The sequence below is a fragment of the Limanda limanda genome, chromosome 13 (assembly GCF_963576545.1).
Source record: "Limanda limanda chromosome 13, fLimLim1.1, whole genome shotgun sequence".
Classification (NCBI taxonomy): Eukaryota; Metazoa; Chordata; class Actinopteri; order Pleuronectiformes; family Pleuronectidae; genus Limanda; species Limanda limanda.
In genome coordinates, this window is record NC_083648.1 from 2,997,587 (window position 1) to 3,019,652 (window position 22,066).

At 41.5% G+C, this 22,066-nt stretch overlaps 1 protein-coding gene and 1 pseudogene across 1 annotated transcript; both read left to right on the forward strand.

Moving 5' to 3' along the window:
* The first annotated feature begins 676 nt into the window (after window positions 1-676).
* LOC133017716 (gastrula zinc finger protein XlCGF57.1-like) lies at window positions 677-1,692 on the forward strand (annotated as a pseudogene).
* A 5,257-nt stretch (window positions 1,693-6,949) lies between these two features.
* Window positions 6,950-14,314, forward strand: LOC133018203 (gastrula zinc finger protein XlCGF8.2DB-like). Its single transcript, XM_061084521.1, has 2 exons — window positions 6,950-7,017; window positions 13,448-14,314. The coding sequence occupies exons 1-2, from the start codon at window positions 6,950-6,952 to the stop codon at window positions 14,217-14,219; spliced, it is 840 nt and encodes a 279-aa protein (XP_060940504.1). The 3' UTR covers window positions 14,220-14,314.
* Window positions 14,315-22,066: the final 7,752 nt, after the last annotated feature.

Consider the following 22,066-nt stretch of genomic DNA (forward strand, 5'->3'; position numbering starts at 1 on the left):
CCTGCTGCTGTGAAGGAAACACTTTTTGACCAGAAACCTTTTGTTTTATGCTGCTTCCTTTACGAGCTGCGTCGTTACACCAACTGTAAACGACCTCAACATCTCTACTTCCTGAATGTGAAAGTTCAAAAATCACCACAGTCGACATTAAACCTCACAACACAAGATTTTCAAAACACTTCAGGAAACTCTGAAATGATAAACGTGTGTTTGTGTTTCAGTGTGTCCTGCAGACGTCCAGCAACTGATGGTGATTAAAGAAGAGGTTCCCTCTGAGGAGCAGCAGTGGAGCCCCCTTGTGGACCCGGAGGACCCAGAGCCCCCCCACATTAAAGAGGAACAGGAGGAACCGTGGACCAATCAGGATGGACAGCAGCTTCAAGGACTGGAGGAGGCTGATTTCCATTTCACATTGACTCCTGTCACTGTGAAGAGTGAAGAAGATGAAAAAAAACTTAAATCGTCAAAGCTTCATCCGAGTGAGAGGAAGGAGAAGAGAGCGGACTGTGGAGGACCAGAACCAGCCAGGAACTCAGGTCCTGATGGACGTTTACAACCAGGTCCTGAGGAGAAGACTGAAGACTCTTCTGAGACTGAAGTCAGTGAGGATGATGGGATGGAGACCAGGGAAACTCAGACTGGTTTAAATACAAGAAACAACAAACAGCCTCAAAGTGATATGGGATGTAAGACAGAAAGGAAAAAATCTTTTAGTTGCTCTGAGTGTGGTAAAAGATTTAACCATAGGGGCCATCTAAATACACATATGATGATTCATACAGGAGAGAAACCCTTTAGTTGCTCTGAGTGTGGTAAAAGATTTGAACATAGGGGCATTCTAAATAAACATATGAGGATTCATACAGGAGAGAACCTATTTAGTTGCTCTGAGTGTGGTAACAGATTTAACCAAAGATCAAATTTAAATAGACATATGACGACCCATACAGGAGAGAAACCGTTTAGTTGCCCTGAGTGTGGTGAAAGATTTAACCAAAGCGGCAATCTAAATTCACATATGAAGATTCATACAGGAGAGAAACCGTTTAGTTGCTCTGAGTGTGGTAATAGATTTATCAGAAGTGGCGATCTAAATAGACATATGAAGATTCATACAGGTGAGAAACGGTATAGTTGCTCTGAGTGTGGTAAAAGATTTATCAGAAGGGGCGATCTAAATAGACATATGAAGATTCATACAGGATAGAAACTGTTTAGTTGCCCTGAGTGTGGTAAAAGATTTACCTTCAGCGGCAATCTAAAATCACATATGAAGATTCATACAGGAGAGAGACCGTGCAGTTGCTCTGAGTGTGGTAAAAGATTTAAGCGAAGGAGCGATCTAAATAAACATGTGAGGATTCATACAAGAGAAAAACTGTTTAGTTCCTCTGAGTGTGGTTAAAGAGTTAAAGGAGAAATATTATGCCCATTTTACCGCAGTTGATATGGTTCATTGGGGTCTTAATGAAATGTCTGTAACATATTTTGGTCAAATTACCACAAGGATCATTTAAAACAGCACCTTTTTACCCTGTCTAAAACAGCCCTCCTCAGATTGACCTGTTTTGAGTGCCCCGCCCCCCTCACCCCTCCTCCCTCCTTCACGAGATACAAGCATCCAGATTTTTAGCTATCCATTACCTCTGTAGAAATATGGCTACTGGAGACGACGATCGAATCTTGCAACCTTATCGTTTTGAACCAGAGTCAGGTGGGACGGTTTTTTGGGACGGTAAACATGCTAGAGACCCAAATTAACGTGTAGAAGCTATCTAACAATAACATTACCATCAAATCATCAGTACTATTACCATCATCTTGCCACTGCACCTTATCTACCTGTTTTATTGTATTTTATCTTGTGCTTCTGTTTTTTATTCTTTCTACCTCAATATTTTTTATTTTATTTTATTCTATTGTATTGTATTTTATTGTATTCAAATATACCGGCTGCTATGACAACTTAATTTCCCTTCGGGGATGAATAAAGTACTCTATCTATCTATCAGAGTGAGGTGGGACGGTTTTTGGGACGGTAAACATGCTTGAGCCCCAAATTAACGTGTAGAAGCACTACAAAAGTGGAATTTTCATAATATGACCCCTTTAAGATTCAGTCCTATTGTTCGAGACGTGAGGATTAATAAAGTAGAGAATTAATTCAGTTGCAACTTTTGCAACAAAAGTTTTATTAGGATATATCAGCAGATATTCATATTATACATATTCATAGTTCACTGGTTTAAGTAGACTATTAACAGTTTTATGTCCCTTGAAAATATAACTCATTGAATAACACGAAAGCTTTGTGTTTAAATATCTTTTTTTCTACTGATTTCTACATAATTTATCTATTTTTCATAAAGTCCTTCATGTCATTTTAAGGTTAAAGTATGTTCCTTGCACCGTATGAACGTGTGTTCTTAACTAGTTCATATGATTAAATATGTTTGTTTCAAGACAATGGTTTCTTGGTTCGTGAGATTCAATGACAGTGTGTGTTCTCCTTTATGTATTGAATGTGTTTCCAAGAATAAAAGACTAATAAAAAGATAATGGCGTCCTCGCCCTCCCCCTCTTTGTTTCTGTATGAACGGAGGCTGCACTGGCTACATTTGAATTGTCTCATCACGAGACAAATTAATAAGCTTCTCACAGTCAGACATGTTTGTTACGTTTGACGTGAAGTCAGAACTGTGCAATTTCAGGTCAGAATATCTGAAATACGAGTCGTCTTGAACGCAGCATTACACTCACACACACGGACAGTGAAGCAGCGATGATGGAGGAGCCCTCGTTGACATGAATGATGGTAAATGTCAAACAGCAGGATTGTTAAATTCAGGGACAGCTGTGATGTCCCCAATCTATGAAATTTCAAAATTTATGTGCTCAGTGCTGCTCTGCAGTCCTAGAAATTAGGAGTTTAATTGTTTCCATTCCAATTGGAAGTTGATCTGATGTAAGCCCTGGTACAATACCTCAAAGTAAAAATGTGGAAATTGGCCACTAAATGCAAAACTTTTTCATAATGCCCCTTGATTTTTGTTTGTCGGGTGTTGTTATTTACTTAAATATTTATCTTTTTCTGGGATTAATAAAAAACATAAATGATAGGTTCTCCGAGTCAACGGAAAGCCAATGAACTGTCTAATTGCCCTTCTCCCTTATCTTGTTCTTATTGATTTGAATTGTCAGACGGGGTAAAAGATGAACATATACATCAAAACAAAGATTATTGAACCTGGAAAGAAACCAGACCTGACTCTGAGAAGAACGACAGACGAGTTAGAATCTGCAGAGGAACCCGAGCAAACACAGACACAAGTATCTGCTCTTTACTTGGGGACACTCAAGAAAACCTTATATGTAGGTTAGTGAATCTTCTGATATAAATAGTAACTCTTAGTGAGACTAGTCAGGACGACGGCTGGATAACTGGAATCTAATGATATCTAACAAATATAATTTTTCCCTTCAGTATCAACAGCAAAATATTGGATCTCAAGAACAGTCAGATCTTGAAAGCTGTGAAACATGGTGTGTAGCACCCCCCAGTGTCCATTACAGGTACAAGCACGTTCAACAAAAAAAATAGTTCACATATATAAAAGAGTGCATTTACATTTTTGAAAGATGTTTTCTTTATTGCTGCTCGTTTCATTTTCCAACGGCCTTTTTCTTCTTCTTTCTGGGTTTGCTCTCGTCTTCCAGAACGACTTTGTTTCACAGAATTGTGTTTATTGAAAGCTTGTTATATAATTTACACACTGTAAGGCCGGAGTAGCAGTTTACTTAAAAAATTTGAGGAAATAGGTTGCCCTAAAAAATTTGAGTGATGGCAAATTGAAAACTTGAGTTGATTTAACTTAAAAGCTTTGAAGGCTAGAATTTTTATTTTAAGTTCAATGCATTAAATGTCTAATTGATTTAACTTAAAAACAGTTGTAGTCAGTAGTTTTATATACTTAAAATATTTGGGAAAATAGGCCTGAAAATGTTAAGTTGTGTGCATTGAATAAATGAGTGGATTTAACTTTAAATCATTTGTAATATCAAATACTCCTCCTTATTACTCTACTTAGTTTTGTTAAGTTAAAGTGAGATACTTTTCTTTTCTTTTATTATTTGTTGAACTAGAATAAAATAATTTAATGACAAAAATGCAGTATTTCAGCTTTATTCATTTGAACATACAAAAAAAAGGTAAACTATACCTTTTAAAGCCTAACAGCTGCTGGTAGCTAGAACAACCCCAGAAAATTAAATTATGATGAATTACAACAAAAAAAAGTACAACTTTTTACGCCTTAGCGTAAATCAACATATCAAAATACTTAGATCCTTGGCAAAATTGTAACGCCAGCGGGTTAGAGGACGTCCGCTGAGTAGGTCCTTCCTATTTGACCCATGATGCATTTTCCTTCACACATGAGAAAGATGCGTGCACATGCACACCAGACAACATTTCAATGTGGTCTGTGACATATCTAAGTGAACTTTACATTGATGGGAGCTCCCGTTTTGATGCTACCGATAAGTGCATTTAACCGAGAACTACTGAAATGATTTTAAATGGAAGTCTGTAGCAAAGGTGAAAGTCTGAGGTCAGTGCAAATAGCAAAAAACAAGCACCGCAAATAGTGCAAATACCATCAAAACAGTGCTAATGCCATAAAACTGTACAAAATGCCATAAAACTGTGCAAAACTGCAAACATGTTTTCCTACATGTGCAACATTTAAACATTTACATCTACGTAGCACAAAAAACAGATTTACAATGCAAGCTCATTTTTCAACGTTTGAATTTTCGGTGTCAGCGCACTTCTTCAAAGGTCGAGCATAACCTGATGAACAAAGTTGAAAGTGTTTTTCACATACTTAGGGTAATCGAGGTGCAGGGCATAAAGTAGTCCAAAAAGAAGGCAGAAGGCCTGAGGTAGGTTTGCCAGGTTGTCCATCACCACGCTCCATTCCAAGATGATCCCTACTTTGGATGGGTTGAGTTGTTTTGAATTTTCCTCATCCATGCAGAGGATTCCCACTGCAGTTTGACTGTATAGTCCATTCTCATTTACATCCTAACAGAGAAAGAAACAAATAGACGAGCAGATGACATAATTATGCAACCTAGATTATGTAGAGCAGGGCTCTTCAATTAGTTTGGAGCTGGGGCCGGTTCTTGAAACTGAGGCAAAGTCTGGGGCCGGAGGATATGAGTGATCACGGTAACAAGAAATTACAACAACATACTGAAGGAGTCAATATATTTTATTTTGTAAAATCTTTACAACATATGCCCAAGAGGAAGCATAGGCCCAAGGATTCAAAAATCAAACCAGGTGAGCAATAACCACGCCATATTAACAGACAATTGGAGAAATGCAATTAACTAACAAAAACATGCACTTCATTGTACATAGCTGTACCAACACAACTTTACTGGTCATCATCCTCAATACTTAAGATTAAACTGATTTGAGTGACAGGCAGAATCAAATGTATCTCCACCAACAACGTGCATTGCATGGAACTGAATAGAATTGCAACAACTTAAAAGTGCATGGTAGTCTATCAAGGAAATGTGTTTCAAAATTAATCACTCAGTTCAGTTGAACTGTATCAGTTGTTTAGAATTTACTTAGAACAACTTCCAAGTGCACCAACTAATACAAAATAAAACTGCATTGTATGCCTCTGAAATGAATTACAACATAACAATGCATGACAATTAATGAGGTGAATAACATCATAATTAAATCATACTGTTACAAAAATGAACCTTAATTGCTTGCTTGACTAACATGCCTATTAACTTTCATGTAATTTGCCTACATTTGCCATCTAATGAGAGAAATGGCATCTTTTTGACTTGGCAAGAGCAGTGAAGTCAGGATTATAAGTTGTCAGGGCAATGCGCATGCAGTCATGTAGGTGCTGGTCAGTAAGGGATATGCCATTGTGAGTTTTAATGGCATTCATGTGTGAGAATGATGACTCACAAGTGTATGTTGAACCAAACATTGTCAGAACAAAAAGTGCAAGATCCCTTGAGTGTGGACATTTCTCACAGCTGACTTCATGGGTCCAGAATTTTTCAAAACCTGCCTGCTGCCATGACTGACCCAAGTCACCTGATGACTGAATGTCAATGGTTTCCAGTCGTAAAGACCCCTCATCCACAGAGGATAAAAGCTCCTTTCCTTTCAATGCAAAGTCAGATTGAACGTTCACAGAGAAAGGATCCTTTACAAATGTCATAATGCCACTGGGGATGCTCAAATCATGAAACCTTGAGGCAAAGTTGTTTTTCAACAAGATAAATATGACAAAATATAATGATATACGACTAGTATAAAAACTGGGGTATTTTCTAAATATAATAATAATAAATGTGAAACTGATGTGTATTCTTACGCAACTTTATTAGCAGCGTCCTCGTAACATTGCACCGACAACACAACAGTGCGTAACAATGAATCAATCACAAATAAAAAACAAGTATAAAGTGCGTGAAAGAAACACAATGATCCTGTGAGATGAAAAATTGAGTTGTTTATTTTATTTTATTGAGAACCTATAATTATCTCAAATAAACACAATTTAGTGTTTCAAGCGAATGCAAAACGCTTCCGTAGAAGAAAGCTCATTTGTAGTTCTTAACATATTTAGGGTATTTTTTTCTCACTTTTTGTACGTCCTACAGAGACCATTACCATTATGCAAATGAGACAATGACGTCATTTAGCGACTTTTAGATCAGCCAATAGCTACTCTCCTTACTGAGGAGTCGGCAACACTGAGAGTGAGGAGGAAGGGGCAACATGGCCGCCATGCAGCTGCTGCGGGAGTCGGTACATGAGCGGATCCGCGCTGCCGCTGAAGACTTCCTGCTGCAGGTGGAGGAAGGAGGAGGAAAGGCTCGAGTCCCGGAGCTGAGAGCGATGCTCACCGAGCGGCTAATGGCGGCGGTGAAGCAGATCCTAGCGGGGCTGGAGGAAACCGTGGCTGGGTACGAGGAGCGAGTGGAGCGGACCGAGCTGGAGATCTGCCGCCAGAGGAGGCTGCTCGATGCCGTGATGCAGCCCGAAGTCCGGCTGCACAGAGCAGGTCAGTCCCTAGAGGAACCGCTAACAGGCTAACGTTAGCTAGCATCATATCTATCTATATCTATCTATGCTGCTCACGCTCTCTGAACTAGCTCCTCTGCTAACAGCTGTTTCTCTGCATCACTCCGGCTACAATCACCGGTCTGTAGTTAAACAGCCACACAGACCAGCCCCTCCTCTCTGGTGCTCCGTGACTCTGTGTTCTGTGTGAGCTCAGCCTCGTAGTCTAACAGGCTGATACAGCAGCGATGGCTTCTCTCTCTCCCTCTTGCTCCGAGTGGCTCATGTTCACTGACTCCTCCGCCTCCATTAACAGTAGAGCTACATGTGATAGATGTGGTGTGTTGGTAGCGATGGAGGAGAGGCTCAGCGACCTATAAGCTCGGCTCCGCAGCTTAGAACCTCCGTTAGCTGTAGTTAGCTTAGCCGCGGAGCCACCTAGCTTAGCACGTAGCCACCTAGCTTAGCACGTAGCATAGCCAAGCAGTCCTTCGACCTGTCCCGTGCAGCCGGGAGCCCAGGGCGGCTGGGTGACGGTCCGGAGGGGGCACAGCGCTACCCTTAAAGAGCCCACGATTAAAGAGCCACCAGCTCACGGTTCAAACAGACTCTCCAGCGACCACAGTCAGCTGCATCCCAGGGACCAGAGCCGGTGTTCCAGTTTAACTGGCGATCATGGCAACTGGCGATGTGTTTACCTTTTTCCAGATGTTGATGGTCGGCTGCAGCGCTGGTCGCAGATTCGTCATTTTCACAAAGCTCCTGTGTGTGAAGTGCGGTGATCTACTGAAAGTCTCGCTGAAATAAAAATCCTACAGAAACCCTTCACGAGTTCATGTGTCCGTGTTAGAATCACGTTGAGACTTCAATATAAATTAAATGGTTAAAAAAAAAGAAAAAAACAGTACAAAAATCTAGACCGGTATTTGAAACAGCGAGCAGGAGCACTATTAGCTTCTGGCCTGATGATGATCTCACTACGCCACGGAGCCGCTGAAATTTCCATTGCGCAATAGATAGATGTATCGTTCCTTGCTTTGTCAGCTGTATAACACCAGATGTGCTTTAAGGTAACGCCCAGATCATCTGGTGATAGTCCCAACACAGACAAAATGCATAAATACTTAATACCAGGCTTCACAATCTGATGCTCCTCTTCATAGGAGACACAGGGAGTTCTGAAGAACACACGCGTGACCAGCTCCACACCAAGTGCTTGTGTTTGACGCTGGTGATCATTACAACGCGCACACACCAAAGCAGTGTCAGATGTAAACATCGCCTCACAACAACAAGAAGGAAGCTCCAGCGGTGTTTTTATGAGTAAAGTTGGTGAACGTGCTTCTAATGGACGGGTGAAGCTTCACGTGTCCTCCTGTCGCTGCTGGTTAAAGTCAACAGACGTGATTTTAAAACATGTCTAACGAGGCAAATCTGGAAAACGAACTTAGCGTCTTCATTGTTGAACAACGTGTTGTGTATTTCTTCTCTTCTGTCAGATGGCTGCGGGCTTTATTGGTGCTGTGTCAGTCGAAGGAGAAAATACAGTCAGGGTTCATACGGTCATGGAAAACCTGGAAAAGTCATGGAATTTTAAAATGTGTTTTTCCAGGCCTGGAAAAGTCATGGAAAAAAAAGAATCTCCCAAAAGTTTTGGAAAAGTCATGGAAATTTGTTCTATTCTTAGTTTCATGTCGTTCGTTTTAGGGATGGGCATAATTACTCGACTATTGATTAATTGATCATTAAGAATTTCATTGATGACATTTTTTCATCGATAAACTATTGCATGTTCGCTATGTGACAGGAGGTCGGAATATCCGAGTTGCCCTGAACGCAGCACAGCGAGGCTGTTGGCAGCTGGAGGAAGCAGCCCGGAGCTAAGCCTCTGCTGCTCGGCTTCATGTCCGCACACGGACCGTCAGTCCACGCGGAGGGTAACCCGGACAGACCCGGGTCTGGGTGAGGGGTTCCGGGAGTGAGGGCGTTACAACGACCGGACTGAGAGGTGGAGAGCCGTCAGATCCAGCTAGCTCTCAGCGGCTAGCTGCTCTCTCTCGGGGCTCAAGATTACAGCAGCGCATATTTTCAAGTGTAACATTGAACGGATCCCGTTTAACTGCCACAAGAGTTGTTCATCTTGTAATAAAGATCTCAATGAGGAAACACGCTGTTTTTTCTATTTTCACTGCATTTTAATATAGGCTATAAATAGTGAATTTTAATATAAAAATATGAATGATTAATCGAAAAATCGATCGTTAATTCTTCCGACGATCGATTAAGACAATTTAATCGAATGCCCATCCCTAGTTCATTTACGCTGAGTTTTAAATAATTCATATATTTTTAAAGGAATATGCTCAAAATATAAGCAGGCATACTTGGGTTTGTGTAATTTAAGGTGTACTGTATGCCTTGGAATTCTCATTGTTAGTTTGAATACTACATTTTGTCACTTTTTCGCGTATACACCGAGATTTCACGAAATGTTCGGTCATGGAAATTTGGTTTAAAGTCATGGAAAAGTCATGGAAAAGTCATGGAAATCCATTGGTCAAAATGTGTATGAACCCTGACAGTTCCCAGTGTAATCATGACAACTCTGGCAAATCATAATAGTGATAAATAATAATAATAAAACTATTTATATTTTGATGTATTTTCACAAACAATGTGGTGTGGTGATACAAGCAATTGTGGACGCTTCATGAAACATCATCATTAAAAAGTGCATTTTGTGTCAGTATCATCATATCTGGTCCACACCAACGCGTGTGTGTTCTTCAGAACTCCCTGTGTCTCCTATGAAGAGGAGCATCAGATTGTGAAGCCTGGTATTAAGTATTTATGCGTTTTGTCTGTGTTGGGACTATCACCAGATGATCTGGGCGTTACCTTAAAGCACATCTGTTGTTATACAGCTGACAAAACAAGGAACGATACATTTATCTATTGCACAATGGAAATTTCAGTGGCTCTGTGGCGTAGTGAGATCATCATCAGGCCAGAAGTTATGAGTGCTTCGGCTCGCTGTTTCGAGTCCCGGTCAAGATTTTTGTACTATTTCCTTTTTTTTTTAACCATTTAATTTATATTGAAGTCTCAACGTGATTCTGACACGGACACATGAACTCGGGAAGGGTTTTTGTAGGATTTTTATTTCAGCGAGACCTTCAGTAGATCACCGAACTTCACACACATGCGCTTTGTGAAAATGATGAATCTGCTACCAGCTCTGCAACCCACCATCAACATCTGGAAAGAGGTAAACATATCGCCAGTTGTTCTGGCCGCCAGTTAAACTGGAACACCGGGGCATCGAATCCAAACTGAAGCTGCTGGCTGGAAGTAGAGATCGTGTCTGTCCACCGTCAGATTAAATTATTTAAATTAAACAATAACAGAGCGAGAACTTCACACAAAAATCGAATACAAATTAACACAACCTCTGCAACAACGCAGGAAACTAAAGGCCGGCGCATGCTTCTGCGTTTACACCGGCCCGGAAGCGTAAGAGTCCTTCGGGCCCCTTAAGTACTTACGTATCCCTTCTTACATGCTTACGTGGGTCGCCCAAATTTTTCTAACTAGATGGCAAAGCTCCGCAAGCGTCACGTAGCCGGCAAGGCTGTGGTTGGTCTGCTAACTACATCATTTCCGGAGTTGCATTTCCGGTTCATGCCCGATAATACCGGTGGAAACCACGGAAGATTTAGAAGAATCAAAATGGACCAAATAGAAGAGCACTTGGCAGAAGAGATCCAAAACTATGACCACTAGTATAACCCATCACTGACTGGTGGATTTGTCCCCAGAAAAAGGCTCTGAGCAGCCGCCGTGGCGATGTAAATAAACCGCTCTTCTTCGTGCCACACACGAAGAGGGGACGACTTCGACAAAAAACATTACTCCGCCTATTGTTCTGGCGGGGAATTGCATGGTAACACACGCAACGCTTGGAAAACCATGAATGACAAAGAGTCCTGCGTCACAACTGCGTGAAAAGCCGCAGATGCCGTTGCAGAAGCATGCGCCGGCCTTAAGACTTTTAAAGGTGGTCTTTTAAACATTAGATCACTTTCATCAAAGGCTATTATAGTTAATGAACTAGTCTCAGATTACAACACAGATTTATTGCTATCCATTAATCCTAAACCTGAACTCAGCTACAACTCATTTGAATGTCTTGTTCTTTTCTTCCACACCAATCCAAGAAACACCAACAGCCAATCATCCTTGATGTAGTTTACCGTGCTCCTGGGGCTTATACTGAATTTTTAACGGAATTCCATGAGTTTTTATCAAACCTAGTCCTTAATAGGGGTGTCACGATACCAAAAATTCAATTGTCGGTGCCAATACCAGTAAAATAACACGATTCTCGATCCCAATTTCGATACCACGGTAAAAAACAACAAAAAACACAGCGTGTTTCCTCATTGAGATCTTGATTACAAGATGAACAACTCTTGTGGCAATTAAACGGGATCCGTTCAATGGTTACACTTGAAAATATGCGCTGCTGTACTCTTAAGCCCCGCTGAGAGCTAGCTCGATTTGACGGTTCTCCACCTCTCAGTCCGGTTGTTGTCACGCCCTCACTCCCGGAACCCCTCCCCCAGACCCGGGTCTGTCCGGGTTCCCTTCCCCGTGGACTGACAGTCTGTGTGCGGACATGAAGCCGAACAGCGGAGGCTAGCTCCGGGCTGCTTCCTCCAGCTGACAACATCCTCGCTGTGCTGCATTCAGGGCAACTCAGATATTCCGGCTTCCTGCCACATAGCGAACATGAAATAGTTTTATCGATGAAAAAATAATTCTTAATAATCAATTAATCGATCTTCGATTAATTATGCCCATCCCTACTTGCATGAAACATGCTCTCTTTCTCTCTCCTAACCAAGCATACTGCCCCAATCAGTTCCAGAAGAGGCGCAGCACCGTTGCTATCAGCTGGCATCGGCGCTTACGGTGCTTCAAAAAAATTGGCATCGTCCGTGTTTTGTTATTTTAGCATCGAAAAGTATCGTAAGTATCGGTTCTTGTGACATCCCTAGTCCTAAAGACCGATAACATTATATTGTTGGTGACCTTTATATTCATGTTGACAATAATAAAGAGAGACTTAGCGTAGGGCTGTGCAATTAATCGAATTTTAATCGTGATTTAGATTTTTGGGTCAAATGATCTCCAAACTAATATAATCAAATGAAATGATTTTCTGAAATTGCATGCGCAATTCAGTCCTTCCCTCAATTCATTCGACGCGGCCCAGCTGACTGGCACTCACTCTCAAGCAGCTGTAAAGTGAAGGAGGAGAGTTGTGTGTGTGGTGACCGGCGGTATTTAAAAAACAGCGCGGATGGAAAATGGCTGAGGGAGGGCAGCCCCCGTTTGATCGACAAAAAGGGCAGAAAAACTTCTCTTGAGAAATACTGAATAAATGTATCATGTTTTCAAACTCAAAAGTAATCGTTTGAAAAATCGTGATTTCAATATTGTCGAAAATAATCCTCATTATGATTTATTTCCATAATCGAGGAGGAACCGCTCACAGGCTAACGTTAGCTAGCATCAGCTCGAGCAGCGGAGTTAATACGCCACTTCCTGTCTCTGTCTGCTGCACCCGGCTGCTCCACCTCTCACCTGAATAATGAGGAGGATCTGATGCTGTTGTGAACGAGTCTGTGCAGAAAACCTGTTGCTGTGAATGAAACACTTTTTGACCAGAAACCTTTTGTTTTATGCTGCTTCCTTTGAGCTGCGTCGTAACACCAACTGTAAACGACCTCAACATCTCTACTTCCTGAATGTGATCGTTCAAAAATCACAACAGTCAGCATTAAACGACACAACACAAGTTTTTCAAAACACTTCAGGAAACTCTGAAATGATAAACGTGTGTATTTGTGTTTCAGTGTGTCCTGCAGACATCCAGCAACTGATGGTGATTAAAGAAGAGGTTCCCCCCGAGGAGCAGCAGTGGAGCCCCCTTGTGGACCCGGAGGACCCAGAGCCCCCCCACATTAAAGAGGAACAGGAGGAACCGTGGACCAATCAGGATGGACAGCAGCTTCAAGGACTGGAGGAGGCTGATTTCAAGTTCACATTGACTCCTGTCGCTGTGAAGAGTGAAGAAGATGAAGAGAATCTTAAATTGTCAAAGCTTCATCCGAGTGAGAGGAAGGAGAACAGAGCGGACTGTGGAAGACCAGAACCAGCCAGGAACTCAGGTCCTGATGGACGTTTACAACCAGGTCCTGAGGACAAGGCTGAAGACTCTTCTGAGACTGAAGTCAGTGAGGATGATTGGATGGAGACCAGGGAAACTCAGACTGGTTTAAATACAAGAAATAACAAACAGCCTCAAAGTGATATGGGATGTCAGACAGAAAGGAAAAAACCTTTTAGTTGCTCTGAGTGTGGTAAAAGATTTAAACATTGGGGCATTCTAAATAAACATTTGAGGATTCATACAGGAGAGAAACCGTTCATTTGCTCTGAGTGTGGTAAAAGATTTAAGCAAAGGGGCAATCTGAATACACATATGAGGATTCATACTGGAGAGAAACCCTTTAGTTGCTCTGAGTGTGGTAAAAGATTTAAACATAAGGGCATTCTAAATAAACATATGAGGATTCATACAGGACAGAAACCGTTTAGTTGCTCTGAGTGTGGTAACAGATTTAACCAAAGATCAAATTTAAATAGACATATGACGACCCATACAGGAGAGAAACCGTTTAGTTGCTCTGAGTGTGGTAATAGATTTACCGAAAGGGGCAATCTAAATTCACATATGAAGATTCATACAGGAGAGAAACCGTTTAGTTGCTCTGAGTGTGGTAAAAGATATAGCAGAAGGGGCAGTCTAAATAGACATATGAAGATTCATACAGGAGAGAAACTGTTTAGTTGCTCTGAGTGTGGTAAAAAATTTACCTTTAGCAGCAATCTAAAATCACATATGAAGATTCATACAGGAGAGAGACCGTGCAGTTGCTCTGAGTGTGGTAAAAGATTTAAGCGAAGGAGCGATCTAAATAAACATGTGAGGATTCATACAAGAGAAAAACTGTTTAGTTCCTCTGAGTGTGGTTAAAGAGTTAAAGGAGAAATATTATGCCCATTTTACTGCAGTTGATATGGTTCATTGGGGTCTTAATGAAATGTCTGTAACATATTTTGGTCAAATTACCACAAGGATCATTTAAAACAGCACCCTTTTTACCCTGTCTAAAACAGCCCTCCTCAGATTGACCTGTTTTGAGTGCCCCGCCCCCCTCTCACCCCCCTCACCCCTCCTCCCTCCTTCACGAGATACAAGCATCAAGATTTTTAGCTATCCATTACCTCTGTAGAAATATGGCTACTGGAGAGGACGATACAATCTTGCAACCTTATCGTTTTGAACCAGAGTCAGGTGGGACGGTTTTTGGGACGGTACACATGCTACAGACCCAAATTAACATGTAGAAGCACTACAAAAGTGGAATTTTCATAATATGACCCCTTTAAGATTCAGTCCTATTGTTCGAGACGTGAGGATTAATAAAGGAGAGAAGTGATTCAGTTGCAACTTTTGCAACAAAAGATTTATTAGGATATATCAGCAGATATTCATATTATACATATTCATAGTTCACTGTTTTAAGTAGACTATTAACAGTTTTATGTCCCTTGAAAATATAACTCATTGAATAACACGAAAGCTTTGTGTTTAAATTAGGGCTGGGCAACGATTAAAAGTTTTAATCGGATTAATCGCATTTTTTCCCTGATTAATCACGATTAATCGCATTTGTATACGCAAAATCCAATAATGAATTAAAAAGTAGTGTATCGCACAATTTTATTTTCAATGTTCTGCCATATGAACGAAAGTGCCATAACATTTGTTGTGCAAACACTTTTAACATCAGCATTTAATACAGTAGCAGTTAAATAAAATATTCAGTGTAAATCTCAACTTAACAATGTTATCAAAGCAAATACACAGTTAAAGCTCAATGCCACTGCCAGGGCATTAATGTTATCCTCTTCGTTATGAAAAAGGTATACTCCTCCCTGCGTCTAACGTAGTCTGCCGAAGCCTCGCTCCACTCGCTGTTTCGTTGAGTGATTTGCTGATATCAACTGTATGTTTTGCATTTAGGTGATATTTTAGACTGGAAGTACTCCGGTGATAAGAAAATTCACCTTGGCAGTGGCTACAAATAACTTTGGTTCTGTCGACTCCGTCGTCTGGAAGAACTTTAAAATGAAAATGGCCATGTAAAAGCTCCGTACCCTTATCCATGGTTGTTTATCCGCCAATTATTTTATTTTTTCCGGTTCCGCAGCAGTCAGCAACAGACTTTCACAAAATAAAAGCCTGACTTTCACAATAAAACAATAAATAATCAAACCTGAGTTAATGCGAGATAAAATAATTAATCAAGTTAACTCATCACTTGAGTTAACTCGTAATTAACTAGTTAACTTGCCCAGCCCTAGTTTAAATATCTTGTTTCTACTGATTTCTACATAATTTATCTATTTTTCATAAAGTCCTACACGTCATTTTAAGGTTAAAGTGTGTTCCTTGCACCGTATGAACGTGTGTTCTTAACTAGTTCATATGATTAAATATGTTTGTTTTTCTTGGTTCGTGAGATTCAATGACAGTGTGTGTTCTCCTTTATGTATTGAATGTGTTTCCAAGAATAAAAGTCTAATAAAAAGATAATGGCGTCCTCGCCCTCCTCCTCTTTGTTTCTGTATGAACGGAGGCTGCACTGGCTCCAGTTGAATTGTCTCATCACAAGACAAATTAATCAGCTTCTCACAGTCAGACATGTTTGTTACGTTTGACATGAAGTCGGAACTGTGCAATTTCAGTTCAGAATATCTGAAATACGAGTCGTCTGGAACGCAGCATTACACTCACAGACACGGACAGTGAAGCAGCGATGATGGAGGAGCCCTCGTTGACATGAATGATGGTAAATGTCAAACAGCAGGATTGTTAAATTCAGGGACAGCTGTGATGTCTCCAAACTATGAAATTTCAAAACTTATGTGCTCAGGCTGCTCTGCAGTCCTAGAAATTAGGAGTTTAATTGTTTCCATTCCAATTGGAAGTTGATCTGATGTAAGCCCTGGTACAATACCTCAAAGTAAAAATGTGGAAATTGGCCACTAAATGCAAAACTTTTTCATAATGCCCCTTGATTTTTGTTTGTCGGGTGTTGTTATTTACTTAAATATTTATCTTTTTCTGGGATTATTAAAAAACATAAATGCTTCTTTTAATAGGTTCTCCGAGTCAACGGAAAGCCAATTAACTGTCTAATTGCCCTTCTCCCTTATCTTGTTCTTATTGATTTGAATTGTCAGACGGGGTAAAAGATGAACATATACATCAAAACAAAGATAATTGAACCTGGAAAGAAACCAGACCTGACTCTGAGGAGAACGACAGACGAGTTAGAATCTGCAGAGGAACCCGAGCAAACACAGACACAAGTATCTGCTCTTTACTTGGGGACACTCAAGAAAACCTTATATGTAGCTTAGTGAATCTTCTGATATAAATAGTAACTCTTAGTGAGACTAGTCAGGACGACGGCTGGATAACTGGAATCTAATGATATCTAACAAATATAATTTTTCCCTTCACTATCAACAGCAAAAATATTGGATCTCAAGAACAGTCAGATCTTGAAAGCTGTGAAACATGGTGTGTAGCACCCCCCAGTGTCCATTACAGGTACAAGCATGTTCAACAAAAAAAATAGTTCACATATATAAAAGAGTGCTGATAATAAATGGTGCGTTGTTCACAGTTGAGTAGAACAAGAAAGTCTGAAGTCGTGCTAGCAGCCTCTACAGGCCACTTTGTTCATTACACCCCAGAGCAGCAGTGTTCAGATCCTTCACCGGGGTCAAAGTAATGAAACCACATTTCAAAACACTCCAGTGGATCATTAGGACTCGTGAGAGCACACGTTCTCTTCTGGATTCATTTGTCCAGCTGTCGTGGAAGCTCATGAGCAGCAGGGGGAAAAAAAATCAACTCCTTCTTGAGATCTGAACTTTACCTGAACGTAGAATGATTTGTTTATTGAAAGAAAACAATTATTATATGATTATATTTTGCTTTCCTTCATTTTCAGTGTGCTTCACTCTTTCTTCCAGCAGAGGACGCTGTAGGATCACGTTTTGTCCACTTCATCCCATGAGTCAAAAGTTAAAACACAGTCAGACACAGACAGCAATACATTCAGATGGTCTTATTATTATTAAATATATTTCATATAAATATATCATTGTATCTCTCTATTCAGCGTGTGGTCATCTGGTCCCAATCAAATGAATTTAGCGCTCGGAACCTTTTTAATAAAATGTCAGGTCTGTAAACTAGATCTCGACTCAGGGAATTAAGCAGGATTATCGGGTCAATTGATATTTTTTGCTGGTATTTCTTTTCTGCATAACCTGGTTGAAGGACCGAGACATGGACCTGGAGAGAGATCTGGTCAAAGGAGCAGATCTTTGTCACTTTCTTTAGGTATAATCAGATGAATGGTTTAACCTGGTGACGTTTGATTGAATGGGCCTGAAGAGGAAGAGGTGTGCGCTCGCCTCCAGTTTGTGTTTCAACCTCACGTGTGTGTGTACACAAACTCAAAAAGCCATTATTATCCAGCACCTGGTCCTCGGATCATCAATTCAAATCGAAAATCTCAAGAGCATCTTCCACAGCTTTGTACACATTCTGTTGGACTAAGGGTCACAGAGTTTGAACAAAGCTCCGCCTCCACCAGCTTGCGTCTGTGCGTTCGGCTGCTCGAGTCTGGCAGGGTATGAAATTATGAGATCAAAGCACCGACCTGAAATCAGCCGGTAAATTTGTTTTATTACAGGAGGAGGAGGTTGTGAATAATCTGTGTACGTTAGGCGGGCTCTCTTCTTCAGGGGACCCCCTGCTGTGCAGAGACTAAATCCTTTTTCAACAGCGGTAATGAAGGTAAAAGCTATTTACTACAAACCCATCCCATCCTACAGGAGTGAAAGAGTCAGTTCTCCTCATGGTTTGGACTCTCCGGCACAATGTGAGACTTCTTTCCTTCGTGCTGAAACCACTGACAGCAGCAGCAGCGGACCGCCTTCCTGTTTTCCACTGAGTCTTTTGAGGAACCCACGGCCATCCCTTGTGTTTCCGCTGACAGCATGTGGGAGATTTTCCAGCAGCTTGAATAGGAGGCCTTGGCGAAGGAGGCAGGAGGGTTTCTGACGTGGTAGCGAGCTCCAGTCGGCCTCTGCTCGTTCATTATCGGCGACAAAACCTTGATCACACAAAGTGGAGAGAGGCAAACACGTTCATCTTGAACATCTGATTCTCGGGAAAAGCAAAGTGTGGCCGTGAGGTGATGTAATTTGGTTTCGTGGATGTTTTAAGTGACATTAAAGCGGTGATTTCATAATGTCACTATTCCATGAAGCCTCACAACAATCTACAAGTGGAGATTTTTATGTTTCAAGGTTAAAGGCAGAAAAGAAACATGTTGGCAGCCTGAATCGTGCCTCGTTAATTCGATGTTCTGAAGGAGAGCACAACACAGGAGTGATCAATCAAAAGTATAAAAGTATGAGATCTCAGGGGAATAAAAACTCCTGAGTTTTATTCCCACATGTTTGCTACATCGCTGTTTACCAGGAAGGAAAGGGCTGACATAGAAAATACATTTTCCTTTTGTGTTTACTACGTGATAAAAAATAAAAGTACCCTCATCAATTAAACAGTAAAAATCGAATAAAACTCGGTCACAAAATAAAAACCCACGCAGGTGAAACACAAAGTTTTGCAATTTATTCATATATGGGATTATACTGTAGTGTGGAAAATTAGCAAACAAGCTGACGCGGACTTTTTTAATTTCATGGTGACTTTAAGGTCAAGTGAAGGATTACATACGCCTCTGTAGGGTTGAGCAAACTCTCCCTCTGCTCTTAAAGCCCTTATTTGAATAAAGTAATGAATGCATGATGGTCAAGTTATAAAGGAGACAGTTTTGTTTCCATGAAAAGTTGATATTTTCACATTTGACGATGTGGCTGGGTTCAACACAGCTTCAAATGGAAAGGAAAAATACTTTCCAGCTATACTATACTTTAACCTATTTTAAATGATGGTAAATATGAAATCCCTCCATATATCCAGTACTGTATGCAGTGTAGTCGGAGTTGTGAGTGACAGGTGGCGTGTTGGTGTGGATGTGCTCTTTCCTGCAGGTAATCCACAGGATTTTATAAAGGTCTGGACTGTCCAGACGCCGATTCATCCAGCTTAAGCTATCCATCAGTGTCAGAGGGAGAAACAACAGCTCTCCTTCCCCACTCCACGTGTTACCCAGCGACAGACTGTGAAGGTTTCTACCTGAAGCAACAACCTGCTCCATATTCTCAGTTCTATATACGGGAACAAATAATCCAGTTCACAGACTCTGGGTTAGTTCCAGAGAAAGGAAATCCTTGTGGAAAGCACTTTCTTGTTCTGACGTGACAATACCTCTCGTGCACAAAGCCAGGTTCATTAAGATCGTCTGGTTCCCTGCACCCAGCTCAGGTCCAACAATGCAGAGATGAACTGGCTGCAGACCTGAGATCAGTGTTGAACCTCACTAATGCTCATCTGGCCGAATGGAAGAAAGATCCCTGCAGCCATGTTCTCAAATCTGACTACAACCAGGAGAACGGAGGCTGCTTGAGCCACAGATCAACCCCCATGGTTTTGGGACGTTCTTTGGACAAGCGGGTCCGTGCAACATCAGCAGTCACGTGGGTGAAAGAGAATAACCACAAGAAACATGGTGGACAGACGGGCCACCATCGCCAACACCTGCACCATAAACTGCTGATATAATTTCGTGCAAAGGATAAATTGGAAATAAATCAACAATCATGACATTTCTATCTTTGTTTGACAGGATGCTTTCTGCAGGAGCCGCCCTCAGTGCACACGGAGCCCTGCACTGCACCTGCTGCTGTATCAGCACTCCGGTTTATCACACTACGCCCTCACCACGGCTTTATCACTCCCTCCACAAAGGGCAAATAAAGGTTGGGTATTTGATAAAATAAATTATACACGGGCTGTTTACTTTTAGCCTGGTCCACCTATGGAAGGCAGAGCTTCAAGCCTGTCTCCTGCAGCGGGTCACAGGAGGGAGCTGCTGCAGAGGATTGTGTATTTATAGAGCTGTATTGTTGAGATATTGAACAATAATCTACCAACATTTGTGTCTTTCTGAAATTGGTTGATTTGGGAAAATGTGCTTTGGAATCAAACTGTTTCCAGGCTGTAATAACAGGATTGTGGATTAAAGTCAGAAGTTATCAGTGCAAAAACACTGAGGCCGAAAACAATGACACAGGATTTGAAAGGTTCAGCCGGACGTCCTCACTCGGGATCTGTGTCCTCGGCACAGTTTCCCTTGCATGTGTTTAAACAGGTAAATATTCTTTACATGCAAAAGAGCTCAGATTCTGTGTGTGGACACGTGTTGTGATAAAAGAAAGGACGGATTCTAATTAAAACCTTAGAGCTGCTCTCAGAACACACGTCCCACCGGGCTCTTTGCTCGGCCACTCGCCCGATCTGACACGCCTTTGCTCTTTTTGCACCGAAATGTCAATCTCTCCCCAGACCTTTTCATTAGTGCACATTTCAGATGGATAGTCGGCCGCGGGTCTGCACTCCCATCCCCTCCACTTTGCTCCTCACCTCTGGGGCCAATTAGGCCACTGGAGCTGAAGATAAATGAAACGCGTTGGCAAAACAGCGTTTACTTCAAAAAACCTCGCGCCTAATTTGAAGATCTCTCCCTCTGATCTGGAGTCGAATTAGCCGGGTGATATTCCTTTTGATCTGGCAGGTTTTTGCATTTGTGGCCAGTTTATTGAGCGGAGACTCCAGAGGAACACTGAGCGTTAAGTGTGTAGACACAGTGGGTGCACACACACACAGACACACAGACAGACACACACACACACACACACACACACACACACACACACCTACAAACACACGAGGAAAGCTCTTGTGCAGTGTTACACAGAAACATAAAGCTTTATCTTGTCCACTCCCTTTGCTAAAGCACTGGAAAAGTCAATGCCCCATGCAGACAATTACACACCCAGCTCATGTAGAGACATTTACACGTGTGTGTGTGTCTGTGACGACCCTCATTAACAGGTCACATTAGCATGAGAGACACCACTACCTGCCCGACCAGATCATTCACCAGATTCTTAAAAGTTCATTCTGGGTCGTTAAAAGCAGCGTTTCTATCAGTAATGATCTCACGGGTTGTTAAATAGCTCCAGGTCATCAGACGCTCCCTCGCTTCACCGTGTGGAGGGCGTTCTACTCTCTGATGTGCACACTTTAGTTTTTTGAACAGGTTACTTATCTCTTGGTTTCATGCAAGAAAGTTAGAAGTAAGACGCATCCTCCCAGAATCTCTTTTCAACATTTACTCAGACACACGAAGGCTTGAAGGATGATTCCTGAACCTAAACACCTTTCACGTGCAGCTTTGATTTCTGTTTTCATTCCACAGTAGCTGTTGTGTTTTAAAGCTGATCATTTAAGTTCGTTCCCGACCATGGAAACAGGAGTTTGACGAACAAGTCGTATCTCAATGTTCGTTTACTAACTCTCAGTTAAATCCTGAGGAAGTAGATTGAGTGTTTGACTCTAATCTGGAGGAATGGTCTGGACGGGTCACCTGGACAGACGCTGTCCCTCGTCCCTCAGAGACAGATCCGGAAACAGCCTCTGCCTTGTCTGCCTTTTATTTTCTGCATTTTCGAGTACACGCACACACACACACACACACACACACAACCACACTGTTGCCATCTGAGCAGCGGTGAACCACACACTGTGTCTACGTGCAAAGG

What these genes read in the sequence shown, in the direction of transcription:
- LOC133018203 (XM_061084521.1), top strand. Translation starts at nt 6,950, where the DNA reads ATGCTCACCGAGCGGCTAATGGCGGCGGTGAAGCAGATCCTAGCGGGG. An exon ending in CTGGAGGAAACCGTGGCTGG is followed by an intron (nt 7,018 to 13,447) that starts GTACGAGGAGCG and finishes GACCAGGGAAAC; the next exon opens with TCAGACTGGTTTAAATACAA.